At 35.3% G+C, this 23,094-nt stretch overlaps 1 protein-coding gene, 2 long non-coding RNA genes and 1 other non-coding gene across 5 annotated transcripts; 2 read left to right on the top strand and 2 right to left on the bottom strand.

The window, feature by feature from the left end:
• The first annotated feature begins 805 nt into the window (after window positions 1–805).
• LOC132606601 (putative pentatricopeptide repeat-containing protein At3g23330) lies at window positions 806–3,744 on the top strand. The gene has a single exon (XM_060320176.1). The coding sequence runs from the start codon at window positions 867–869 to the stop codon at window positions 2,286–2,288; it is 1,422 nt and encodes a 473-aa protein (XP_060176159.1). The 5' UTR covers window positions 806–866; the 3' UTR covers window positions 2,289–3,744.
• Window positions 3,745–10,397: 6,653 nt separating this feature from the next.
• Window positions 10,398–13,908, bottom strand: LOC132606600 (uncharacterized). The gene is made up of 3 exons (XR_009569991.1): window positions 12,459–13,908; window positions 11,940–12,337; window positions 10,398–10,951 (listed from the first exon to the last, which is right to left on the bottom strand). It is a non-coding gene; the product is annotated as an uncharacterized LOC132606600 (long non-coding RNA).
• A 716-nt stretch (window positions 13,909–14,624) lies between these two features.
• On the bottom strand, window positions 14,625–20,279 carry LOC132606599 (uncharacterized). Of its 2 annotated transcripts, none has more exons than XR_009569988.1 (3): window positions 19,781–20,279; window positions 18,712–18,975; window positions 14,625–15,087 (listed from the first exon to the last, which is right to left on the bottom strand). It is a non-coding gene; the product is annotated as an uncharacterized LOC132606599 (long non-coding RNA). The 2 variants fall into 2 exon arrangements; XR_009569989.1 differs by having other exon boundaries at window positions 14,625–14,968; window positions 19,781–20,271.
• A 1,045-nt stretch (window positions 20,280–21,324) lies between these two features.
• Window positions 21,325–21,408, top strand: TRNAL-CAA (transfer RNA leucine (anticodon CAA)). Its single transcript has one exon. It is a non-coding gene; the product is annotated as a tRNA-Leu (tRNA).
• Window positions 21,409–23,094: the final 1,686 nt, after the last annotated feature.

The following is a 23,094-nucleotide window of genomic DNA, read 5'->3' as shown; positions in this document are numbered from 1 at the left end:
CAATTTTTTTTTATAGTTTTATGATCCTTTTGCAAGAGATTTTCATTTTTTACACATAAGAGATCTGAAGAAAAAAAACACATAAGAGATCTGGAAAGGTCATTTTCTCCTATTCAAATTGTAAGAGGCCAAGAAATCTTATTTCCTCAATTTTATCACTTAAGTATGGTTAATTAGAATATATATCATCATATCATTTGAATAGTTAACCATAATAAAAGTTATGCTGAATACATCGACAACCCCTTAAATCTGTTAGTTAATTTCATTTAGACACGCGAACTACAACATGTTCCGAATGAACACCTGTACATATGACCATAAAGTGTTCTTGTTAGATACTTCCCACTCAAAATTTTGAAAAACCTTTTACGCGTGTTCTCAAGCGCCCCTTATGTAAATAAATTAACCATTAAAAGTATGTCACATTCTTTAATTATACGCATTAATCTCAATAAGTTGTAAAACCTCATGCATGTTCCTATTGATGCTGATGTATAATTAAAAAATGACACATATTTTGTAGGATTAACTTATCTACATAATTGCTTGTGAAAGACTAACACACTTTTCAAAAAGCGAGCCAGAAGTATCAAATAAGAAATTTATTTCATATGTTCCGGTGCTGAATTGAAATATATCTGTCTCAATGAAATTTATTAACAAATTTAAGAAATTTTCTCCTAAAAATATTATTTATTGTATTTGTACAAACACAATATTTTCCTTTTTGGCGTGCAGGGGGATTATTTGACTATAAATGTTGACACGGAAATTTATCTAGTCGAAAGCTTGCATAGCCTTATATTAAGGGGCGAAAACAATCACTTTTCAATTGTCCATACTAAACTGACATAAATTCAGTTATGTTCACTAAATCCCAGTTTAAAACTGGACCAAACTTCCATTCCATAACTAACATCTTTCACCATTTTTGCAACTCAAAGAATCTAAAAGCCATTACAATATTTCATGCACATTTAATTACAACAGGATTACTCTTCATCTCCCCTAATCTTCAGTTCAAACTCATTTCATCGTCCACAACTTCACTTCAAACCTTAACCAATTTCTTCAAATTACTCAAACCAAGAAACCCTTTACTCTTAAATTCAATTCTTTCCCATTTTTCCCAAAATGGGTATCATTCTTTATCTCTTCATACATTCTCTTTTATGCATTTTAATTGTATTGACATTGATTCATACACATTGTGTAGTTCCATTACAGCTTCATCTGCTGTGAAAAATTTAAACTTTGGGGAAATAATTCATACCCATGTGATAAAATCAGGTTGGTTATCTAGTGTTTATGTGGGGTGTGCTTTAGTTGATCTGTATGCAAAATCTTTGTGTATCAAGAATGCAGATATGTTGTTCGATGAAATGCCTGTGAAGAATGCAGTGTGTGTAAATGCACTTCTTTCTGGTTACTCTGAAGCTAAGATGTGGATAGATGGACTGGCATTGGTTAGAAAGATGTTATTTTTAAATCTATGTTGTGATAATTTCACTTTTTCGGCTGCTTTGCGAGCTTGTGTAGGGCTATCTGCTTTTGAATTAGGTAAGCAGGTTCATGGATGTGTTATTCGAAAAGTTGATGATGTGGAATCTGATGTGTTTCTGCAAAGCTTGTTGATTGAAATGTATGGAAAATGTGGGTTAGTAGAGAAGGCTAGGCGTGTATTTGATATGGTCGGCTTTAGATGTGGAGAAAGAAAGAAGGATGTTGTTCTGTGGACATCAATGCTCGGTGTTTGCGGAAGAAATGGGAAATTTGAAGAAGCGATTGGTCTGTTTAATGACATGGTAATGGAAGGAATCAAACCAGATGGCGTAGCGTTATTGACTGTTCTCTCAGCTTGTAGTCATACTGGCCATGTAAATCTTGGGATGCAGTACTTTGAATTGATGGCGTGTAATTATAGTTTGGAACCCAGCCCCGAGCACTACAGTTGTGTGATTGATTTACTGTGTCGTGCAGGTGAGTTGGATAGAGCATGGAATTTAATCAACGACTTATCTTACAAAGAGAATGGTAATTTCACTGTTACCTTGTGGGGAGCCTTGCTTAGTGCCTGCCATAATTTTGACAACGTCGAACTAGGTAAATTAGCTGCTCAAAGGGCACTGGCTTTGGACCCTCAAAATGACGGTGTTTATGTTCTGCTGTCGAACATGTATGCCAGGAATGGCATGTGGGATGAAATTGAGATGCTGAGGGAACAGATAAAAGAGAAAGGATTAAAGAAAGACATAGGACATACTTTGATAGATATCACTAGATGAGATAAAGGCAATGATCAGAAATATGCTACATTCTTCTTCTCATGGATTCGTTTAGTTAAAAGAAATGGTTTAAGAGGTATCACTGGCACAGATTGTGAGGGTCCTTGTTGAAGTGCTAAAGAGTGCCTCTTCCATCTCAATAAAGAGCTACTTGAGAGAAATCTTTATTCTACTGAACTGGAGAAGTTCTTAAAATTCAATATTCATTTAAGCTCTTTAAAGTCCTTATGGACTTGAAGTGATGAACCGATTTCTTTTTTCTGAAGTGACAACATAGAAAGAAGATTTGGGCTGGGCCATGACTTTAAAATGCTCGGACTTAATGAGAAATATAAGGAGAGTTCTATAGCATGAAAGATTATGGAATTACATAAGAGCAGGGAGGAGGGAAGATTTAGAGTAGATAAAGAAGAAACTCTGGCAATTCAATGTAAAACTTTGTGGGACAAGCCAGTCATCAGGGCTGCATGACGCACACAACATGACAAGAACTAGGTCATCTGGAAGAGTAACCATAATCCTTTATAAGTTGCCTCATAGTTGAAGTATAAAGATTACAACTAAATATCCGGAAATTACTCCTTAGTTCTTAACTTTTGATAGTCAGGAATCAAAGTGAAATGGGTCCTAATTAGTCCATTAACATATAATAGACAGATGAGCTATATGAAGGGAAGTCCAAATCATATTGTGTTAAGAAATATGCTTGCCTCCTCTGTGAAGGATAAATTTATTGTTTGTTCTTTCATAGTTGTGCATTGAGATTCATTTGCTAAGTTGTGGGAGGACTTGAGTATCACTGATACTCTTTGGAAGTTAGAGAAGTTTTGGAACCTGATATTTATGTATGTATGAGGTGATCCTTATGGTTCGGTTGGACATGTTAAACTCTCATGTATAGCAAGATTCAGTTCATGAAATAAGTTGGATTTGATCTTCTAAAACCATGTATGTAGATGGAATATGTGCTATGCTGTTCAAAGATCTCCAGATATTTCCAACTGTACTACCATTAGCTACTAATGCATAATTCATCCTAATAAAGATTGTACCTCAACAGTTTTTCGCTGTGAATTTCGTTTATCCACTTACTCTAATAAATAGAAGATATGGTTTATTTCAGTGCTGGAGGTTCAATTTCATATTGCAAGATTCAGAAGGTAATTGAGCTTGGTAGATGGACAGCATCTACATGTTAAAACCTGCCTCCAATCATGGATTTATTATAACTATTTGTAAAGTTTTTGTCGTTACTCTGCTGAGAGCTCTGATTTAAGATTGCTTTTTCATTTTTATCTTGATATATGATGTACTTGTAATTTACTGCAAAATAGAGAGTCGTGAGAAAGTTATAACTGTACCAATCTACAAGAAGAGAGTACTAAAATGTTTCTGAGTGGAGTGAGACAGAGCTTGCTCCATTAATTGTGCTTTGCTAGCGTAATGAATGAAATTTGTTTTCTTTTATTGTTGAAAATCATTTGACTGCATTTGGTACAGAACCTCATTTGAATATTGTGTTCTGTTAATATGAATTGATTCAGAAGTATATGGATCTCCAGTTTCCTACAAGCATGGCCATTTCTTACTACGATAGTAGTCTTATATGTCTAGGTTCAAGTGAAGAGAATTGCAAAAGAAAACGCATAATTTGTTGGTCTCAGATATTTGAAAAATACCAATATAAAATCAATATTTTGATGACACTGGGTTAATTTTTAAAATTGTGGGTACCAAAAGAAAGAAGGATCAACATATGTGATTCTCCTGATCACTTAGCCAGTCCTTTTTTTCAGCATACCATGGGACTTCAGCAGCAGGAATAGCAAACAGCTGCTCGTCAGGCAAAGACTCTCGAATTTGAACATCCTCCATAAAATGGTTATGGTTGTCCAATCTCGACAAGGGGTCTGCGACTTGGTTCTCAACTCCCTTACGATCTTTAATCTCAATATCAAACTCTTACAGAAGAAGAATCCACCTATCAACTTGGGTTTAGCGTCCTTCTTGTTGAACAAAAAGCGAATGGCCGCATGATCTGTATGCCGCATGATCTGTATATACAATAACATGTGTCCCAACAAGATAGGACCGGAACTTATCAAAAGCATACACCACAGCTAGCAGCTCCTTCTCGGTTATCGTGTAATTCATTTGGGCAGCGTCTAACATTTTGCTAGCATAGTAGATAGAATGAAAAACTTTCTCTCGTCTCTGGCCCAAATCAGCTCCCACAACATTGTCGCTTGCATCACACATCAACTCAAATGGCAAGTTCCAATCAAGTGCTATGATTATTGGTGCAGTTACCAACCTCCTCTTTAGATCTTCAAAGACCTTGATACAAGCATCGGCAAACAGAAATTTCACCTTCTTTTCAAGTAACCTGCACATCGGACTAGAGATCTTCGAGAAATCTTTTATGAAGCGTTTATAGAATTATGCATGCCCGAGGAAACTGTGCACACCTTTGACTGAAACATGGGGTGGTAGCATCTCAATGACTTCCACTTTAGCACAATCAACCTCCAGCCCTCTCTTTGAAACCTTGTGCCCTAGGACAATACCTTCTCGGACCATAAAGTGACATTTTTCCCAATTCAAGACCAGGTTGGTCTCTTCAGATCTCGCAAGTACTCGGTCTACGTTCTTTAAACACACCTCGAAAGAGTTCCCGAATACAGAAAAATCATCCATGAACACTTCTACGAAATCTTCTACCATTTCTGAAAAGATAGCCATCATACACCTTTGAAAAGTCGCGGGTGCATTACACAATCCAAATGGCATGCGTTTGAAGGCATATGTACCATATGGGCATGTAAACATGGTCTTCTCCTGATCCTCCGGAGTAATAGCTATTTGATTGTAGCCAGAATAGCCATCTAGAAAATAATAAAACTCTTGCTCGGCTAACCTGTCTAGCATTTGATCAATGAAGCGAATGGGCTAGTAATCCTTCCTAGTCACCTCGTTCAACTTGCGATAATCCATGCAAATTCTATCCAGTGATTGTTCTAGTAGGAATGAGCTCGTTTTTGTCATTTGTCCCAAATGTCATCCCTCCTTTCTTGGGGACACACTGCACCAGACTCACCCACTTGCTATCCGAAATAGGAAAAATAATGCCAGAGTCTAACGACTTGATTACCTCTTTCTTAACAACATCCTTCATCACAAGATTCAGTTTCCGTTGATGATATACGCTTGGCTTATGATCATCTTCCATGAGTATCTTGTGCATGCACATCACGGGGCGAATTCCCTAAATATCAAATATCTGCCACCCCAATGCCCTTTTGTGAAACTTCAACACTTCCAGACAAACATTAACCTTTTCATTGGTCAATCTGATGTTAATATACTGTTAAGGTATCACCTTCGCCTAAGAATGCATATTTAAGATGTACAGGTAGCAGCTTCAACTCCAACTTCGGAGGCTCTTCAATTGATAACTTCGGAGTTACTCCAATTTTTCTGTGTAAGGGCTCAAACTCACCCTCACGAATATAAATGCTCGCCATATCCAGAGATTGCACCATCTCAAACTTCTCGGTGTGACAAAAAATATCATCACCCAATAAGGATCTTTCCAAGGGATCACGAGAAGTGATTAGTGGCCTTTAGGTATCATCATTTAGAATAGTAATGGCTGACAATTCCTCCTAGACTGCAGGCATCTTCAGAGGCTTGTACACATTGAAAACTTCAACTTTGTCATGTACTCTCATGGTGAGTTTCCCAGTAGCTACATCGATAAGTGCTCTTCCAGTGGCCAAGAATGGGCGCCCCAAAATAAATGGGACTTCTGGATCTGGCTGAAAGTCCAAAATCACGAAGTCTGCAGGAATGATCAACGACCCCATTTGCACTAATACATATTCAATAATGCCCTCGGGTCTTGCCAACGATCTGTCTGCCAGCTGAAAAACTATAGTGGTTGCTCTGGGGTCTCCTAAACCCAGCTTTCTGAAGATAGATGAAGGCATCAAATTTATACTTGCACCCAGATCACATAGTGCTCGAGCAGCAACCTACTTCCCAATAGAAATCTCAACCGTGAAACTTTTGGGATCTTTCAATTTTGTGGGCTACCTGTTCTGAATACGAGAAGTGCACTCTTCAGTAAGTGCAAACGTGGCATACTCTGTGAATCGGCTCTTGTCTGCAACAATATCTTTGATGTACATACCATACTTTGGAATACCCTGCAGCATATCAACCAACGGGACGTTCACGTGTACCTGCTACGCAAATCAAGAAACTTCTTGTAAGTGGCCTCTTCTTTCTGTCTTGCCAAACGTTGAGGGAATGAAGGTGGTGGCTTTGCAACCACGGGCTGTGATTGCTTTACTACTGGTGTTTTTCTACTCGACTGGTCTTCTTTGGAGCCACTTCCTCTAGTTTTCTCCCATTCTGAAGAGTCACAGCATTACATGGCTTTGGATTCACATCAGTATCACTTGGAGTGCTCCAGGTGGTCAGTGTTTTGTGCACTAGCTATCTGACCCATCTGCCTTTCTAAATTCTGCACCGCCAAATCACGATTCTGATTATCTGCTATCAACTTTTGCTAGTCTGTCATCATGCATATCACTCATCATATTTTTCATCATCTCTTCCATACTAGTTGCTGGCTGATAGTTCTGTTTCTGATTTCCTTGATTGTCGCTCCACCTGAAATTCGGGTGATTCCTCTAATTTGGGTTTTAATAATTCTCGTATTGATTGTTGTTTCCTTGCCTCTTGCCTGCATTACCCACAAATTATATGGAAGCAGGATTTGCAGGGTATACATCACTGGTGTGACCTTCTCCACAAACTTCACAAAAGATGTTAGCTTGTTGCACTTGCGTCCAAATACACACGCAAGTATACGTGGTCGTACAAGTAATATAGTGATTATATAAAATCAGATGTCGAACCCACAGAGATTTATGACCAATACTCTCACGAAAATAAAGTATTGCTACTAATTATGCAAGTATGGAATAAAAGCTTTGTTTGTTTTGCAACTTAATGTTGAAAGCTAAATAACTAACAATGTAAACTAAAATTGTGCTATGAACGTCTTTGAGAGTTGCTGTTATACCTCGGAAAATTTTCGTTCGTGCACAGTGAATTGACTGACGAAGGACAATTTCGAGTATCGAACTAATGATGTCTTAATGACATTTTGGAGCAGAATTATAATGTCCCTTATGTTGGTAATGAAGTGCCAAGTAAGTTTCAAGAAGGACCCATAAGCCAAATATGGGCATAAGCCATCCAAAAGGGCGAGTTAAGGAAACATTTTCAGATGATCTGGTTTGGAGGGGCCAAAAGGCTATTATAAAGTTGGAATTTGGGAAAAACACCACAGGATGAAAGTTGTAGATAATTGAAAGAGATTTCTAACCATAGGTCGTGGGCCCTCACAGCATGTCGGGATCAAAAGTTACAGCCATTCTACGACAAACTGTTTTGGGGCGAAATATCACTCTCTGACACACTTTGCGACACAACATGCGGCTCGCATGTTCGACATGCGGCTCCGCAGTTCAACCGCAAAGTGTGCCAGTGAGAGTTGGTCAGCTGGCAAGCTTTGCGACCCAAGATGCGTTCCGCATGTCATGCTTTGCGTTTCGCAAAGCGTGCCGCATGTCGTGTCGGTCCAGAATTTTTTGGACCACTTTAAATATACCCAACTCGTCCAAAATCATATTTTCCTTCATTTTTGGCCAAGAAAACCTCTAGAACCTTCTCTAACACTCATCCACAAGAGAACCCAAGGGGAATCCATGATCAATAACACCAAATTCATGAACCCAAGTGTATGAAACCTAACCCAAGTGCACCTAATTAAAGAAAACCCAAAAGAGAGGAGATAGGGTTGTGGTGCTAGAAGGGAAAACTCCACTCAAGGCTTGTTCAACCATCATCCAAGGTAAGTTTCATGACCATTACATGTTGTTTAAGGTATTGTAAGGTTAAGGTACTCGACTTGTAGAGAAGCATAGCAAATGGGTCATTCAAGAGTGAATAGTGTCATGTTTGAATAGTAGTTGAATTGAATCATGAATGTTAGGGCGTTGTGAGTATGAATACGTTATAAATGACTTGTAGACCATGAGATAAGTGTGATACGTGGGAAAATACGATAGCGAGCCTATAACCATAAATGTGAATAAATTGGAGAGAAATGGTGGATTTTGCCAAATGCAATCAAATGATGAGTGTTAATTGAGATATTGTGGTTGTTGTTGTTAGTGTTGGGAGTTGATATGAAATACGGGAAAAGTAGTATAAACAAAGGAAGTGTTGTCCAATTTTCTCTAGAATAGTAATGCGTTCTTATGACTAATTAACTAATGATAATACGACTCCTCCTTGAAGGTAGAAGCGCGACATTGAAGGAGAATACGCAAACGCTAAATCGCTTAAACGAGAAAGGTATGTGGGGCTTAACTCTTCTTTCAAAAAGGCATGAATCCTTCAAGTTCCACAATCCTCCGATAAGATGAAGCTTATGAGTCCTTCTATGTATTAAATCACCTATGAGCATGATAATGATGTCAATGAGCTAAAGTATAGAGATTCATGAAATTGTGACACGATGTTCCTACGATACTAATGATGTTATTGTTGCTAACACTCGCCTTATGCTCTATTTCCTTCAAGGCGAGGCAAGATACTCATAAAGGTCCATAATACATTCGGGGGTTCACGACCTTACGTCACCCCGACATAGTGTGGTTGTCTCAAAGCCTAATGTATGTTCTTAACGCTAATGTATGAGATGTCTAAAGGATGATTAACAATTCTAGTTGTAATATGATGATGTGAAATAGTGATATGTTATGATTGATGTTGTGATGATACGATTCCACCGCGCCTATATGGCCGGGCATGTCACCGCTAATGCGGGCTGCTATGATTCCACCGTGCCTATATGGTCGGGCATGTCACCGCTAATGCGGGTTGCTATGTTACACCGCGCCTAGAGGGCCGGGCACGATCACCACTAGTGGGCGGCTTTGAGGGTTACCCGGACGCGGGTAACGATACAGATGATGATGCGATGATGTATATGACGATGTGTGCGATGATGTGTGAGATGTGCTAACATGGGTGCTATAATTATGTAAAATGTGATATGAGTAAGTAATACAATTGCCTATGATAATTGTGCAGGTTGTATCCTTATCTCTCGACTCATGATCTTTCCATTATGTTGATGATTTCATTCCTGCCTTACATACTCAGTACAATATTCGTACTGACGTCTTTTTTTTCTTTGACGTTGTGTTCATGCCCACAGGTAGACAGAGAGGTGATATTGCTCCGGATTCTTAGAGCTGCCAGCCGATAGAGAGCCCTCCATTGTTCCGGAGGTGCCTATGATGATCTTTTTGTGTATAATTGTATATGTCATTTCATAGAGGCTCGTAGATACTCGATGTGGGTTGTATGGTCTCATGGCAGGGTCATTTTGTACGTATGTAAATGTATACACTATTTTGCTAGCCTAACGGGCTCATGTGTTTATAATACTCATGTTTCCAAATGAAAATGCTTTTCTTATAAATTAAGCATGAAATGGGTAATTGATCGGTAATAAGCCTAAGGAGTGATGATACGAGTGGTGCTTGGTGGTTAGCCTCGGGTACCCGTCGCGGCCCTAGCCGGGTCGTAACAGTTGCTTTTGTCAAGATTTTAGAAATATTCCAGGGTCGTGGTTGGTTTACCAATCCTATTGAGTCATTCAAGCATCCTACCTTAGCAACTTTGTTCACAATTGCTAATTAACCGGATTATTAATCTTATAGCATTCTTCTGAACCACTATTCGACGATTCAAAATAATTCGCCTCCTATGTTCCTATGGTATTGACTTATCAAGAACGCAATAAGAGCACGGTATGTAATTGATTACGGTATCTAAGTATATACCTATCCTAGTCACAAATCCTAGCCCAACTATAGGGATATTCATATCACAATCTCTTTACTTTTTCTGTAAACTAACGTCTTTCCCAAACACGTATATCAATTAGTAAATGGAACTCAACTGTTGCACAGAAAATCAAGCAATTAAGCACAAAAGTAAAGCAACAATTGCATACGAACAAGCTACTAAGATTAAAATACTTGTCAAACGTCAATATTCACGGTTAAACCACAACCCCAAAATTAAGGAGTTTAGTTACACACGATTCGAGAATGGAAGCAAGAATTCATGAATAACATAGGGTTTAATGTATAATAGAAGAGGAATAAAACCTAGAAAGAGTTTCACAAGTCTTAAAAATCGTCTAAGCTGCCTTTCTAATGTTACAACGACTAATATAAGCTAGGGAAAATATGAGATAAGTTGGCGCAATTCCAATCAAATTAGGAGAACTGATGCCTCTTGTGCGCTGGTTGTGAGACGCATAGCCAGCACATGGTCTTCCTTGTGCTTTGCTCACGCGACGCATGACCAACGCATGGCCTGTCTGAGATTCAGAAATGGGGTTTTTGTGCGCTGACTTTGTGACACATAGCTAGCGCATTGGACCTTTCAGTAGTCTGATTTTGCCTTTAAGTGTTGGAATCTCCTTCTGCTCACTCGACCAACCTGCATTGCCTCGGAATCAACCAGATCTAATTGCTCGGATTACCCCTCATTGGGCCTTGCTGTACCTATTCATGCAAAAATACCAACATAAGCTCATATACAACAATTTCGCATTCAAATTCGCAATTAAGTGCTAAGAATTAGAGTGAAAATGACACTAAATCTAGACATTTGTGCCAAATATCACTTTCTATTTGGAACAACATCTATTTCAAACAACATGCATGGCTGGTCAAAATTCATTTTAAATGAGCAAGTTAAAATTCATAGTCTATATTATTTGCGCAAGAACAGCAAGGGACCCCGTTGTTTGCCTGATGTTGAAATCATGAGCATTTGCATACACTCTTCGGCATCTTGTAGAAGCCTTGTTTTTTATATCTGCATGCTAGCTACAACACAAGCTAGAATCACAAGTTATAGTATATCACAACATGCCAAATAATGCATATTACATGTGATGGTGATATGTCATTCATTATTTAGCCTATGCTAGACTGCAACATTAGCATGAGATAACTCACTTTATCCCCTCATAAAGCTTCTATCTGCTAAACAAAATTTTTCGGAGCCACAAATATTGAAAATTGTCTGGAGTCATAAAAGAGTTGATGTCCATGTCCATCTGCTTAACTTTTTTACGTTTTGTTCCTTGATATGATAAAGAGACAAATGAAGAAAACAAAGTAAGCTGATAGTAGTAAGTAAATGGGAATTACTGAAAAAAAAAACTAATAAAATTCATAAGTAAATGGGAATTACTAGAAAAAAAAATTAAGAACTAATAAAATTCATATCTTGACGTACTCTAAAATAGATGAACATTTAAATATAGTTCTTAAATCTTATAGGAGTACAAGGATAAGACCTAAAATGCAAACCCTTTGAATTCTACTTTGTCACCGCCAAAGCTAATGTAGTGGCAAGAGCCGTGAAAAATTAAGTGAACGGAGGAAGAAGAAGATGAAGAATCAGAGAAATAGAAAATACATACTTAAATTCATCCACATACAAACATCAACTTTATGACAAATCCATTGATATTTAAGGTACCTAAAATTCTTCAATTTGCATAGTAGTTAAAGTCTGGATAAACCAAGGCATTAGCGATCTTCAAAGATTTCGTTCCCTCACTAGTACAAATGGAAGCTTTTGTTTTATCGTAATCCATCCTTCAATAAGTAAAAGAGTTGCCATAAGAATTTTTTTTTAAAAAATGAAATCAACTGGTGAAGACTTTCTATCATGTTCCTAACAGAACCAGAAAATTAGAGAGGTAATATACAATGAAAAACTTTTGAATTTGACGTGAAATTGAACCTACAGAAAACCCTACTTGGATATGTACAGCAGCAAATCTGGTACAAACCCACTACCTCAAAATCCTCCTAGTATACAATTCATTTTTGGGAATGTCCGTCAATATTTTTCATACGTTTGAACCTTGACACCTTCCATGAATTAAATCACGAGAAGTCAATATATCATCTTGAGGATATATAAAAGATTAATGAAAAAGTGAGCATCACTACGATAAAAATGGAATGAGAAATAGAACATCAAAGTTCATACCGTTTTAACATTAAAATGCTTGATAACTTGAAGAAGACGCTCAAATAACTGCACCTCGTATCACAGATATGGTACTTTATTTGGACGAACTATGGCGCAGATGCTGTCCCCAACACTGTCCAAACTCCGGCACGAAACCCATGCTCCGGATTAAGGATTTTAATTCACACTGTCCAAACTAATTCTCAAAGAGGAAGTAAGGATTTTGGTTTATAAAATAGCAGAAAATTTCGGAAACAGGATTCTGTATATAAATACATATATACAGACACAGTAGAGGGAGAAATCTTACAAATCAAATCCACTGGGAAAAAGAGATGTCAGCTGGAAATTTGGTTTGTGCCTTTTTGAGGCAGAAACTGTGGAATTACGAATTTGAATTCTTGTTCTGTCATGGAAACTGCTATTTTGATTTTGATAAATATGAAGAAACCAAATGTAGAAAACTGCAGAAGTTGAGACGGTCTTGGCTATTAGGCTTAAAATCTTTAAAACTGCTTGGAACGTGTAGGTACAGTTTAAGCAAGGTGTTTGACCTAAATTTTCTAATTTTCAATTTTAATCTTTTTTCACTTAAGCAATTTTTTTATTTTAAAATTAAATTTGGATTTTTTTGGTGATGACACTTGTCATCATATCCATCTTTTGTCTCTTCTATTATATATAAACTAGTATCTGTACTCACGCGTTGCGCGGTCACGGAAAACATTTAAAATGGTGCTGAGTAGTTATATTTTTTTATTTTATAAAAGAAATAATAATCTTTGTTGATTAAACAAACCTCGTAAATAAAAGTCCTGTTACCACTGGATTAATAATGATTTTTTTACATTAGCAGCTTAGGTAAGTTAAATTCTCATCTTTGAGTTACGACTTTAACCACTTGAAAGTGAAAGGAAAAGCCTCAAATATAATACCCCTAATTAAATTAAAATTATATGACTCCTTCATTTTAATAACGGAAAAGGCTCAAATATGCCATCGAACTATCAGAAATGGCTCATTTATGCCACTCGTTGAAAGTTTGGCTCAAATATGCCACTGCCGTTACCTTTTTGGCTCATCCATGCCATTATTCACTAACGGTGGTTTTAAAATACCAGATATGCCACGTGGCAAAAATTTATTGGTCCACGTCACTTAAATGAAAACCAGCCAAAATAAATCCTAATTAAACCAACGGAAAAGGCTCAAATATGTCATCGAACTATCAGAAATGGCTCATTTATGCCACTCGTTGAAAGTTTGGCTCAAATATGCCACTGCCGTTACCTTTTTGAGTTGTTGGATTTATGAGTCGCTGGATTTAAATAGTTGCTGGTTATTGTGGTTTGCTGGTAATAGTTGTTTGGTTGACAGAAGAAAAAAGCTGGACAAATTCCAAAGAAGGGGAAGGGCAAGGAAAAAACTGGCCAGACCTCAAGAAGCAACTGTTATGAACTTGAATTTGGTACACAACAATCTCAACAATCGGGCTTCGAAACTCAAATTGGTACTAAACTATCAATAGCATATGGACCTGATATTGGCGATGACGAAGACCCGACATTGAGGCCAAAAGTCATATCGGAAGCTGATACATTGCTGGCCATGAGGAAGACAAGAATGAGGCCACCAACTGGTGGTAAAAGGATTCAATTCACTGGAGATCCAAGCGGAGTGTCAAAAAGGTAACGACAGTGGCATATTTGAGCCAAACTTTCAACGAGTGGCATAAATGAGCCATTTCTGATAGTTCGATGGCATATTTGAGCCTTTTCCGTTGGTTTAATTAGGATTTATTTTGGCTGGTTTTCATTTAAGTGACGTGGACCAATAAATTTTTGCCACGTGGCATATCTGGTATTTTAAAACCACCGTTAGTGAATAATGGCATGGATGAGCCAAAAAGGTAACGGCAGTGGCATATTTGAGCCAAACTTTCAACGAGTGGCATAAATGAGCCATTTCTGATAGTTCGATGGCATATTTGAGCCTTTTCCGTTTTAATAATATTATGACTACTCTGTCAAAATTAAATGATGTTTTTAGCTTTGCGAAGTGTCCTTACTTTATCTCTCCTGTATCTGTTTCTTCCTATGTTGTAAAGTTAATGATGAGGTATATCAAATGAAAGATCAAACACCCCGTATTATCATCAACATAGAGATATGCACATTGGTAAGATATCTTTAAAGGCAATGATAGTAAAGAATTAAGATAGTAACGTTCACTGTCTTAAGATTACAAAAGAACCATAAACAGAATCTCAAATCTTTAGAATTATAAATAAGCCATTAAATAGGTAAACAACTTTCTCACATCAGTAAACTCAAGCTACCCAGAAAATCAGAGATTACATCCTAGAGATGTAAGAAGCAATAGATGGTGTAGAAGCTAGTAATACTCACTATGTTGCTTTTGTCAAAAAATCTCGAAGTTTCTAGTCGTCATCGATCCGAGCTTCTTTTGGCATCCAGTAGGCAGATTCTTTATGTGGAACTTCATCTCTGAAGAAGATGAAGTAATTGCTTTGTCGTTCCCCATATGCACATATGTAAGTCAAAGACATAATAAATTTAAAAGGGAAGTCGATAATTACCTTAAAAAGTGGAAAATTTTATTTTGGCGTACAACGATATTTGCACATCTAAGTAAAAATATAACCAATTGCAAAATGCTATCATGAAAATCAAAGAAGCAGTTAAAATAAAAAAAACATTATTACCAGGATCTTTCATTTATCACAAGTAAATTATATCTTCATCAGAAGATAACACTGAAAAATGAAGGTTGAAACGAACGACCGTATTCATGTTTAATGGTCGGTGAAGAATTCTTTTAGCTTTTGTTAAGTGACTGAGATCATTTATTTTCTCTTTATAAGTCAATTAAGGTTGCCAAAGTGATTCTTTAACAGAATACTCCACTTTTGGATACTTGCTATACTTATTTGTATCCTATCAGTAAAAGAGGATAATATTATTTTTTGTCCTACAAAGAATACGCAACACAATCATAAGATGCAAATGAAACCAATCACTATCTACAACATAGGAATCACAGGTAGCAATGAAGCAGAAAATATTTTCTATGACAGAAGAAATAAACCTGCAAATGGCTCAATGAAGAAGAACATTTGTCTGGTTCAAGATCAGCTCAATTCTAACACACAAAAAAGGTGAAAAGAGGTATAGCAATTCATGTGTTCTTTTTGAAGAGCAACTATTAGGAGTTTGGGTAAAATAAATCTTTTGTAACTTAGTAGTAGAAACCACCACCAATAAGCAGGAAAATAATGAGCAAGCATTAAGAACTTATGAATTTAATGTTTTATATTGATAGGACCTTTAGTTTGTCAGTACTAATTAAAGGTCTCCTTTACATCCATTTTAAGATTTGGACAATGACAAAATGAAAATTTAACACTACTGAAAGAAAAAAATTGAAATTTTCCCATAGTGAAATCTAAAGTGCATCCTATAATGCAGCAATAAAAGAGGTGTCAAGAAAACATGGGCAAATTCAAAAAGAGGTGATCTGAAGAGAGGAGGGAGGCAACAAAGTGCATTACTAGTTATATTTTCATAAGAAAATAGAAAATACAGAAAAAAGATTATTGCAAGGGAGAGTGCTTGAGAATTCAAGAAATCCAGAGACCTCACTTTTCGCATAATGCAGACCTTACTGTTAATAGAGACGAAATCGAAAAATATCCTAATGAAGCATAAACTATTATATTTTCGTAAGAAAATAGAAAATAAAGAAAAAACAGTATTGCAAAGGAGCGTGCTTAAGCACCTTTAGAGTTCAAGAAATCTAGAGACCTCACTTTTCGCATGATGCAGACCTTACTGTTAATAGAAACGAAATCGGAAAAATATTCTAATGCAACATACAACTATTCTTTTCTCCAGATAAAAGCTAATTTATACCATCCAAAAACACACAGAAAAAAAAAAAGCTAAATAAAAGAGAGTGAACTGGAGAGAGATTGTTAGCAACATTATATTAATAATGTTACTATCGAAGAATGGAGATCATCTACAAGAGATCTTTTTACAGCCCAAAGAATGGGGACAGGCTCTCCAGAACCCAAGTATAGGTAGCTACTATAAATAAACCCATTGAATTCCGACTAAGATACATGGTTCATGAGTTTTTTTCGTGGTGTTACTGTCAGTTATCAAGCAAATGGAACAGCAGAGTCCTATAAATCGTCCTCATAAGCAGATTTGAGACATTATAGTTTGATGTTTCTATAAATCCTCCTCATAAGCATATGTGAGCCCAAAAATCCAACCACACCTAAGTTTAAATGACCAAAGCACATGAATGATAGTAATCCATGAGGACGATATGCCACGACATTTAAGTGGAATTCACGCAAGCAACAGATTAAATATGGGAGAAATGGCCCAATCGGTACTTGTAAACTCGCTGCAAGAAATCCTAAGGTGAAATGATTAACGGCCACATAAATATCTATGGCTTGTTTTAGATCACAAGTTTCAAAAGTCCTCATTTCTTTCTTTAACTTTGCGTCTAGTCACACGATATCACATTGATTGGGACGGAAGGAGTGGCACTTATATTTATACAACATCACAATAGCGTGAAATAAGTCAAACAACAACTAGGACAATGTTATAAAATTAACGGAAAAGGTCCAAAAATACCCCTGAACTATTGAAAAAGGCTCATAAATACCCTCCTTCCACCTTTTGGTCTAAAAATACCCTTCCATCCACCTTTTAGGTCTAAAAATACCCTTAAGGTTTGTTTTTAGCTCAAATATACCCCTCAAACTAACAAGTTAAAATTAACTCTTTTAAAAAGTCAAATGGCAATTTGTAATTGGTCAATAATAAAATTCCGTAATTTAAAAAAAAAATCCAAATTTTAAAAAAAAAATTGCCAATAATAAATTTCCAGTAATTTAAAATTCCAGATTTAAAAAAAAAATTGCCAATAATAAAATTCCGTAATTTACATATTTGTTTTAAAAAAAATTGTGTGGAAACTTAAAAATTAAAAACTAAAAAATATGAACGAAACTGTTTTTATTTTTTTTTGCATTTCGTGAATTAATCAACGAAATATGTTTTTTTTTTGCATTTCGTGAATAAAAAAACGAAATAGGAAATTATAATTTTTTTTGCATTTCGTGTATTAAAAAACGAAATAGGATAAAAAAAAAAAATTCGTTCATATAAAAACGAAATAGGATAATTTTTTTTTTCGTTCATATAAAAACGAAATTGGAAAATTGGACAAAATATATTTTCCAATTTTGTTTTTATATGAACAAAATTAATTTTTTTATCCTATTTCATTTTTCAATACACGAAATGCAAAAAAAAAATTATAATTTCCTATTTCATTTTTTTATTCACGAAATGCAAAAAAAAATAAAAAAAAATTCGTTGATTAATTCACGAAATGCAAAAAAAAAATCAGTTTTGTTCATATTTTTTAATTTTTAAATTAAATAATATATGTGTCCAATCACAAAATGCCATTTAGATTTTTAAAAGGGTTAACTTTAACTTTGTTAGTTTGAGGGGTATATTTGAGCCAAAAACAAACCTTAAGGGTATTTTTAGACCAAAAGGTGGAAGGAGGGTATTTATGAGCCTTTTTCAATAGTTCAGGGGTATTTTTGGACCTTTTCCGTAAAATTAACAACAACAACAATAATCTCGATGATTTACTAAAGAAAATTTTACCACTTCTCAAGATCGTTTTCCTATTATATATAGTCAGTTTCTTCACAGAGGACATAAACCATTTACGATGCTCTAGTGAAGCAAAATCAATTTTTTGTCGAGTCATACCAGTAATACCTTTCAAAGAGACATCTTTAATGGCCTAGTTATTAAAAAAGTGACATTAAAAGCTCTAGGGAAGAAAAGAAATTAAACACATTAATCAAAATTGAGTTTCAATACAGCACAATTCACGTGTAAAGAATATCTCAAACTTGTATATGGAAACAATCCGGCTATATCTAATAAGAGAGGCAAAGAGACCTGCACGACATCTAGGCCAAAAAGTGAAACTAAATCTGTTGGAGAATCTAAATGAAACAAGCGATCGATCCTAGTGTACATAGTACAGGACGAAACAAACTCAGAAATCCGATCACGTAATGTGGAAATCAAACACTCCCCATAAATCCCGAGAATGCTATGGAATACATTCAGATCTGACCACAAACTCTGAAACCACATTACATAGATTATTCCAAGAAAAGAGAAAATATTATGTTTACCTGTGGGTGAAAATTTGAGAGATTCTTCATTAATTTTTTTGTTGGAGAACAATTCACCATTTTGGATCTTCTTTTTCTCACACATATGCTACAATGAAGATTGGAATTCAGCCACTTATTCATCATCTTCACCAAAATAACCCAATTGTCCCTCCTCCATTGAACAACGATCACAAAACTCCACAGTTTACAAGCCATTACTGTCAGCCCCTTTGTTGCCTCTCCTTCTTCACCGCCTCACAGCCACCATCTAAAAACAGAATACTGATACAAAAAGAACGAAGAAAGTCATCACCTTTCTTAATATAGTTCTATCAAATTGAAATAATGGCATAACCTTAATGAAACTGATACCCATAATTGTTTGTTTTCAACTCTAAGTAATTAATATGCTAACCTACTTATTACATCAATAAACATCATTCAAGAGTCCTTTTTACCACAATTTGTCATAAACCTTCAGCACAAACCACTACTCAAATTGGATCACACAATTAAATTCAAAAAGAAAAATAAATAAAATAAGAACTCAAAAGTTTACCTGGTATGATAGGAGTAATAGGAATCTACGTGGCATTAGAATTTCCGTTGCAAACATAGAATACAAACGTCGTCGACGAAACCCCAGACACCAACTAACTGAACTTGGTTTGATCTGTGGACTGTTGATTTATTCTCTATTTTCAAATGGCATTGAAACAAAAATTGTTGATTATTGTTTGACGATTGATTTACTCTATTTCTAGTGTGGCTAGAGTTGAAGCAAAGTAGAAATTGGAAGCGATGAAGAAGTTGGTTTCTTTTGAGAGTCTGAACAGGACTTTCATCAAATATGTTATGTGCAAAAGAAATAAGACCTCCACCCTTGAAACAAGACAAATAAATAACCAATTTCATCCCATAATAAACCTTCAAATAGCCCATTTCGTCCTCAAAATCCTGTCTTACCCCCCACAAATTCATAAACATATGTATCTGAAACATATTTGTATCATTTACAGTTTATACATGTGTGCATATGAAATGCAACAACAAATAGAAAAAACCTAAAAAAAAATGGTTAACTTACCTGGGCAAATTGGAGGCTGGAACGCCGGTGGAAAGGATTGAAATGCAGTCGCAAGTGTGGAGGAAAAGAAAGAAAGGGAGAAATGGGAGAGAATGGCCGGCCATCTGCGCGTAATGTTAATAACTTTCTGATTGCAGCTATCTATTATTTTTATTTTTTATTTTTTATTTTACAAAGATGTGTTGTACAGTTAACTGAAATTTTGCAAACGTGGGTTTTTATTAATTATTTTTTTGACAATATGGTGTGCAGTTATCTAATTTGTTGTACGGGTTTTTGAATTTCCAGTTATCTTATTTTTATTTTTACTTTTTTGCTGAATAATTTGATCATTGCAGTTTTATTTATTTTTATTTTATACTTTTAAATTTTGATTTTTGTGGTGATAACACTTGTCATCCTATCCTTCTTTTGCCTCTCCTATTACGTACAGATAGATTATAATATTATATAGACTAGTAGTAGATAGAAGTAGATAGATAGATAGATAGATAGTAAAGTAATTCCATAAAGCCTAAACTCATTTTGTATGGAAATAATTAAAAGAGATAATGGTCTAGAACACACCTCAAGTATCACATTTTTGAGTTTCTTTCGACCTGAACTATCAGGTGTTTGCGTTTTCTATCTACATTATCACCAACTATTTATCAAAATACACCTCGACTAGTATCTGATGGTGCGTCGTGTACATTCTTCTTCTTTTTTGTGTTTAAAAATTGTATGGCACTCCACGCGGATAATTAAAGGAATTAATTAGAAAATAAAAAAAATTAAGAGATAATGGTTAAAAACACATCTGAAGTATCACTTTTTTGCGAGTTTTCAGCAGCATCAAATACTAGTCTAAGTGTGTTTTGATAAATAGTTAGTGATAATTGAGGTAGGAAACTCAAATACTTGATAATTCAGGTGCATTTTGTAAATATTTGATGATAGTTCTGGTAGAAAACACAAACACCTAATAATTTAGATAGAAAACTCACAAAAAAGTGATACTCAAAGTGTACTTTTACCATTATCTCTAATTAAAAAGGTTCTTCACAATTGTATTTGCTTGACTTGTTTTTCAAAAAATAAAACATTTTATTTTTTGGCCTGCCACAAATCCTTTTTCGAGAATTAGACAATTTTTTTGGAAAAATATATAACTCTCTAAACACTTTTTTTAGAAAACTTCTCTGAAAAGATTGTCCAAACGACTGCCTAAGTTAAGACTCCCTCGTGTTTTTTTTTTTTTTTACTTATTCACTGTACTAAAGTAGTTTTATTTTTTCACTTTAACATATCAAGATAAAGACAAATTGCTTTTTACTTGTTTTACACATAACATTAGTTACTTATTTCTCAAGTCTATTTAATGACTATACACCAATTAATATGAATATTATAGTAAAATATATACTTTCATTAATTATTTCTTAAGAGCCTGCAAAGTCAAAAGTAAACACGTAAAACTGAATGGAGAGAGTAATTGATTTGAGTTAAACTTTCCTTCATAAATACGTGTTGTATTATCATTCCATTAGCTTAGAAGGCAACAAGTCAGGGTGGCCGAGTGGTCTAAGGCGCCAGACTCAAGTTCTGGTCCTCGTAAGAGGGCGTGGGTTCAAATCCCACTTCTGACATTTTGTTTTTAATTATTTTTTTCCCTTCGCATTTCACCACCCTTTCTTTATTTTGACTATTCAGTTGGATATTTATCATACTCATCTCATTAGTATAGGCATTTTGTAATTCTATCAATTCAAGTTTTAAGCGGATGAAAAAATTAATTATTTCATCGGATATTAATTATATCTCATTATTACTGGCATAGTGTAACTCCGTGTCCACTAAAGATTTAGACGGATGGAAAATAAATCATCTTGTATGTTTTCCCTCAATGTAATATCGTAACAATTTGCATGATATGAATATATAGCTATGAACAACGTCGTTTATCAAGTATATCCTTTATCTTAATTACTTAGCTTCTTTGTGCTTTAGTCCTCTAAAGTCTAAATTAGTTTCAACATAATTACAAATTATATGAGCAGAATATCATTAAATGGTTATGAATAGCATATTCTAGCAAACATAGACTTTAATTTTCCTTTCCAATCTACATCTTGTGATCAGTTAGCTTATTACGTTTTTATACATGTCTCAGAAATGCAAAAAAAATTGTTGTTCTGATTCTTCCCTACCACCTTAAAGAATATAACGTCCTTCACTTATTAGGTTTATATGTTCAATACTTGCTGAAAAACTGTCTATTACAAAAATTAATATAAAACATTGATGATATCATCTCTTTATATCTTCTCTGTTATCCGGAATTTGACGAGCATAAATTAATCATTAGAGAAACGGACCAAAACAATCCTTTATATTTAGGTTTTGATCCTCATTCTTTCACATGAAGCACTAATAGTCCCTCATTATTTTGCTGAATTGGTGCCACTTTTAAGCCCACCCTTTACATTCGTTAGCTTTTTAATTGAGAGGGCAGATATCACACTGCACACGTGATTCATTTTTGCGTAAATCGTAAACCTATGCTCTTGTGATTTTAGATCATCTTACTCCTTTAAAACTCCTATTATTCTTATTACAATATATTCTTTAAATTTCTATTATATGTATTGAATATCACAACCAACAAGTTCAATTTGATTTTCATGAAACTCTTTATTAACTGTTCTTTTTGGACATGAAGAGCATCTTTCTAAGTTCACAGACTCCATAAAGAACTTATTTATAGACCAACTGTATTAAGCGACATAAAACTTCAAAGGTGCCTTGTTAACTTAACGAGACATGTATAATTGAACAGGTAGCGGGAACATAAGAGAAGTTACTGGTATGTTGGTATCGAAATTGTGGTTGCAAATATTGATTCATGTCCTTTGTAATATGGCCTTCATTTTGATATAGGCATAAGCCTATTAGCAATGAACTTGGCCACCAAGTTTTAATATGTGTGGTGGATACATTTGTTCATGAATAGAAAAGCTTCCCATTGTTGAAGACACACCAAAAACAATTGAAGAGCTTCTCTTTCTCTTTGTCTTCTTCTCTTCTTTTAGAGTATTATTGTAAGAAGAGCTTCTCTTTCTCTTTGTCTTCTTCTCTTCTTTTAGAGTATTATTGTAAGAAAGTTGTGTGTTGAGAAACACTTGTGTGAACCCTTTGGAGTGATCTTGTGAGGTTATTCTCTTGGGATACTTTTTGGGGTAATTAGAGTATTTACTCTAATTTTGTACTGTCTATTGTACTCTTGTTGATGTAGTGAAATTGCTCCTCTCCGCTTGTGGACGTAGGTCACACTG

The sequence above is a fragment of the Lycium barbarum genome, chromosome 8 (assembly GCF_019175385.1).
Source record: "Lycium barbarum isolate Lr01 chromosome 8, ASM1917538v2, whole genome shotgun sequence".
Classification (NCBI taxonomy): Eukaryota; Viridiplantae; Streptophyta; class Magnoliopsida; order Solanales; family Solanaceae; genus Lycium; species Lycium barbarum.
Note: the sequence above shows the minus strand (reverse complement) of the source record. Positions and strands in the feature narration are given on the sequence as shown.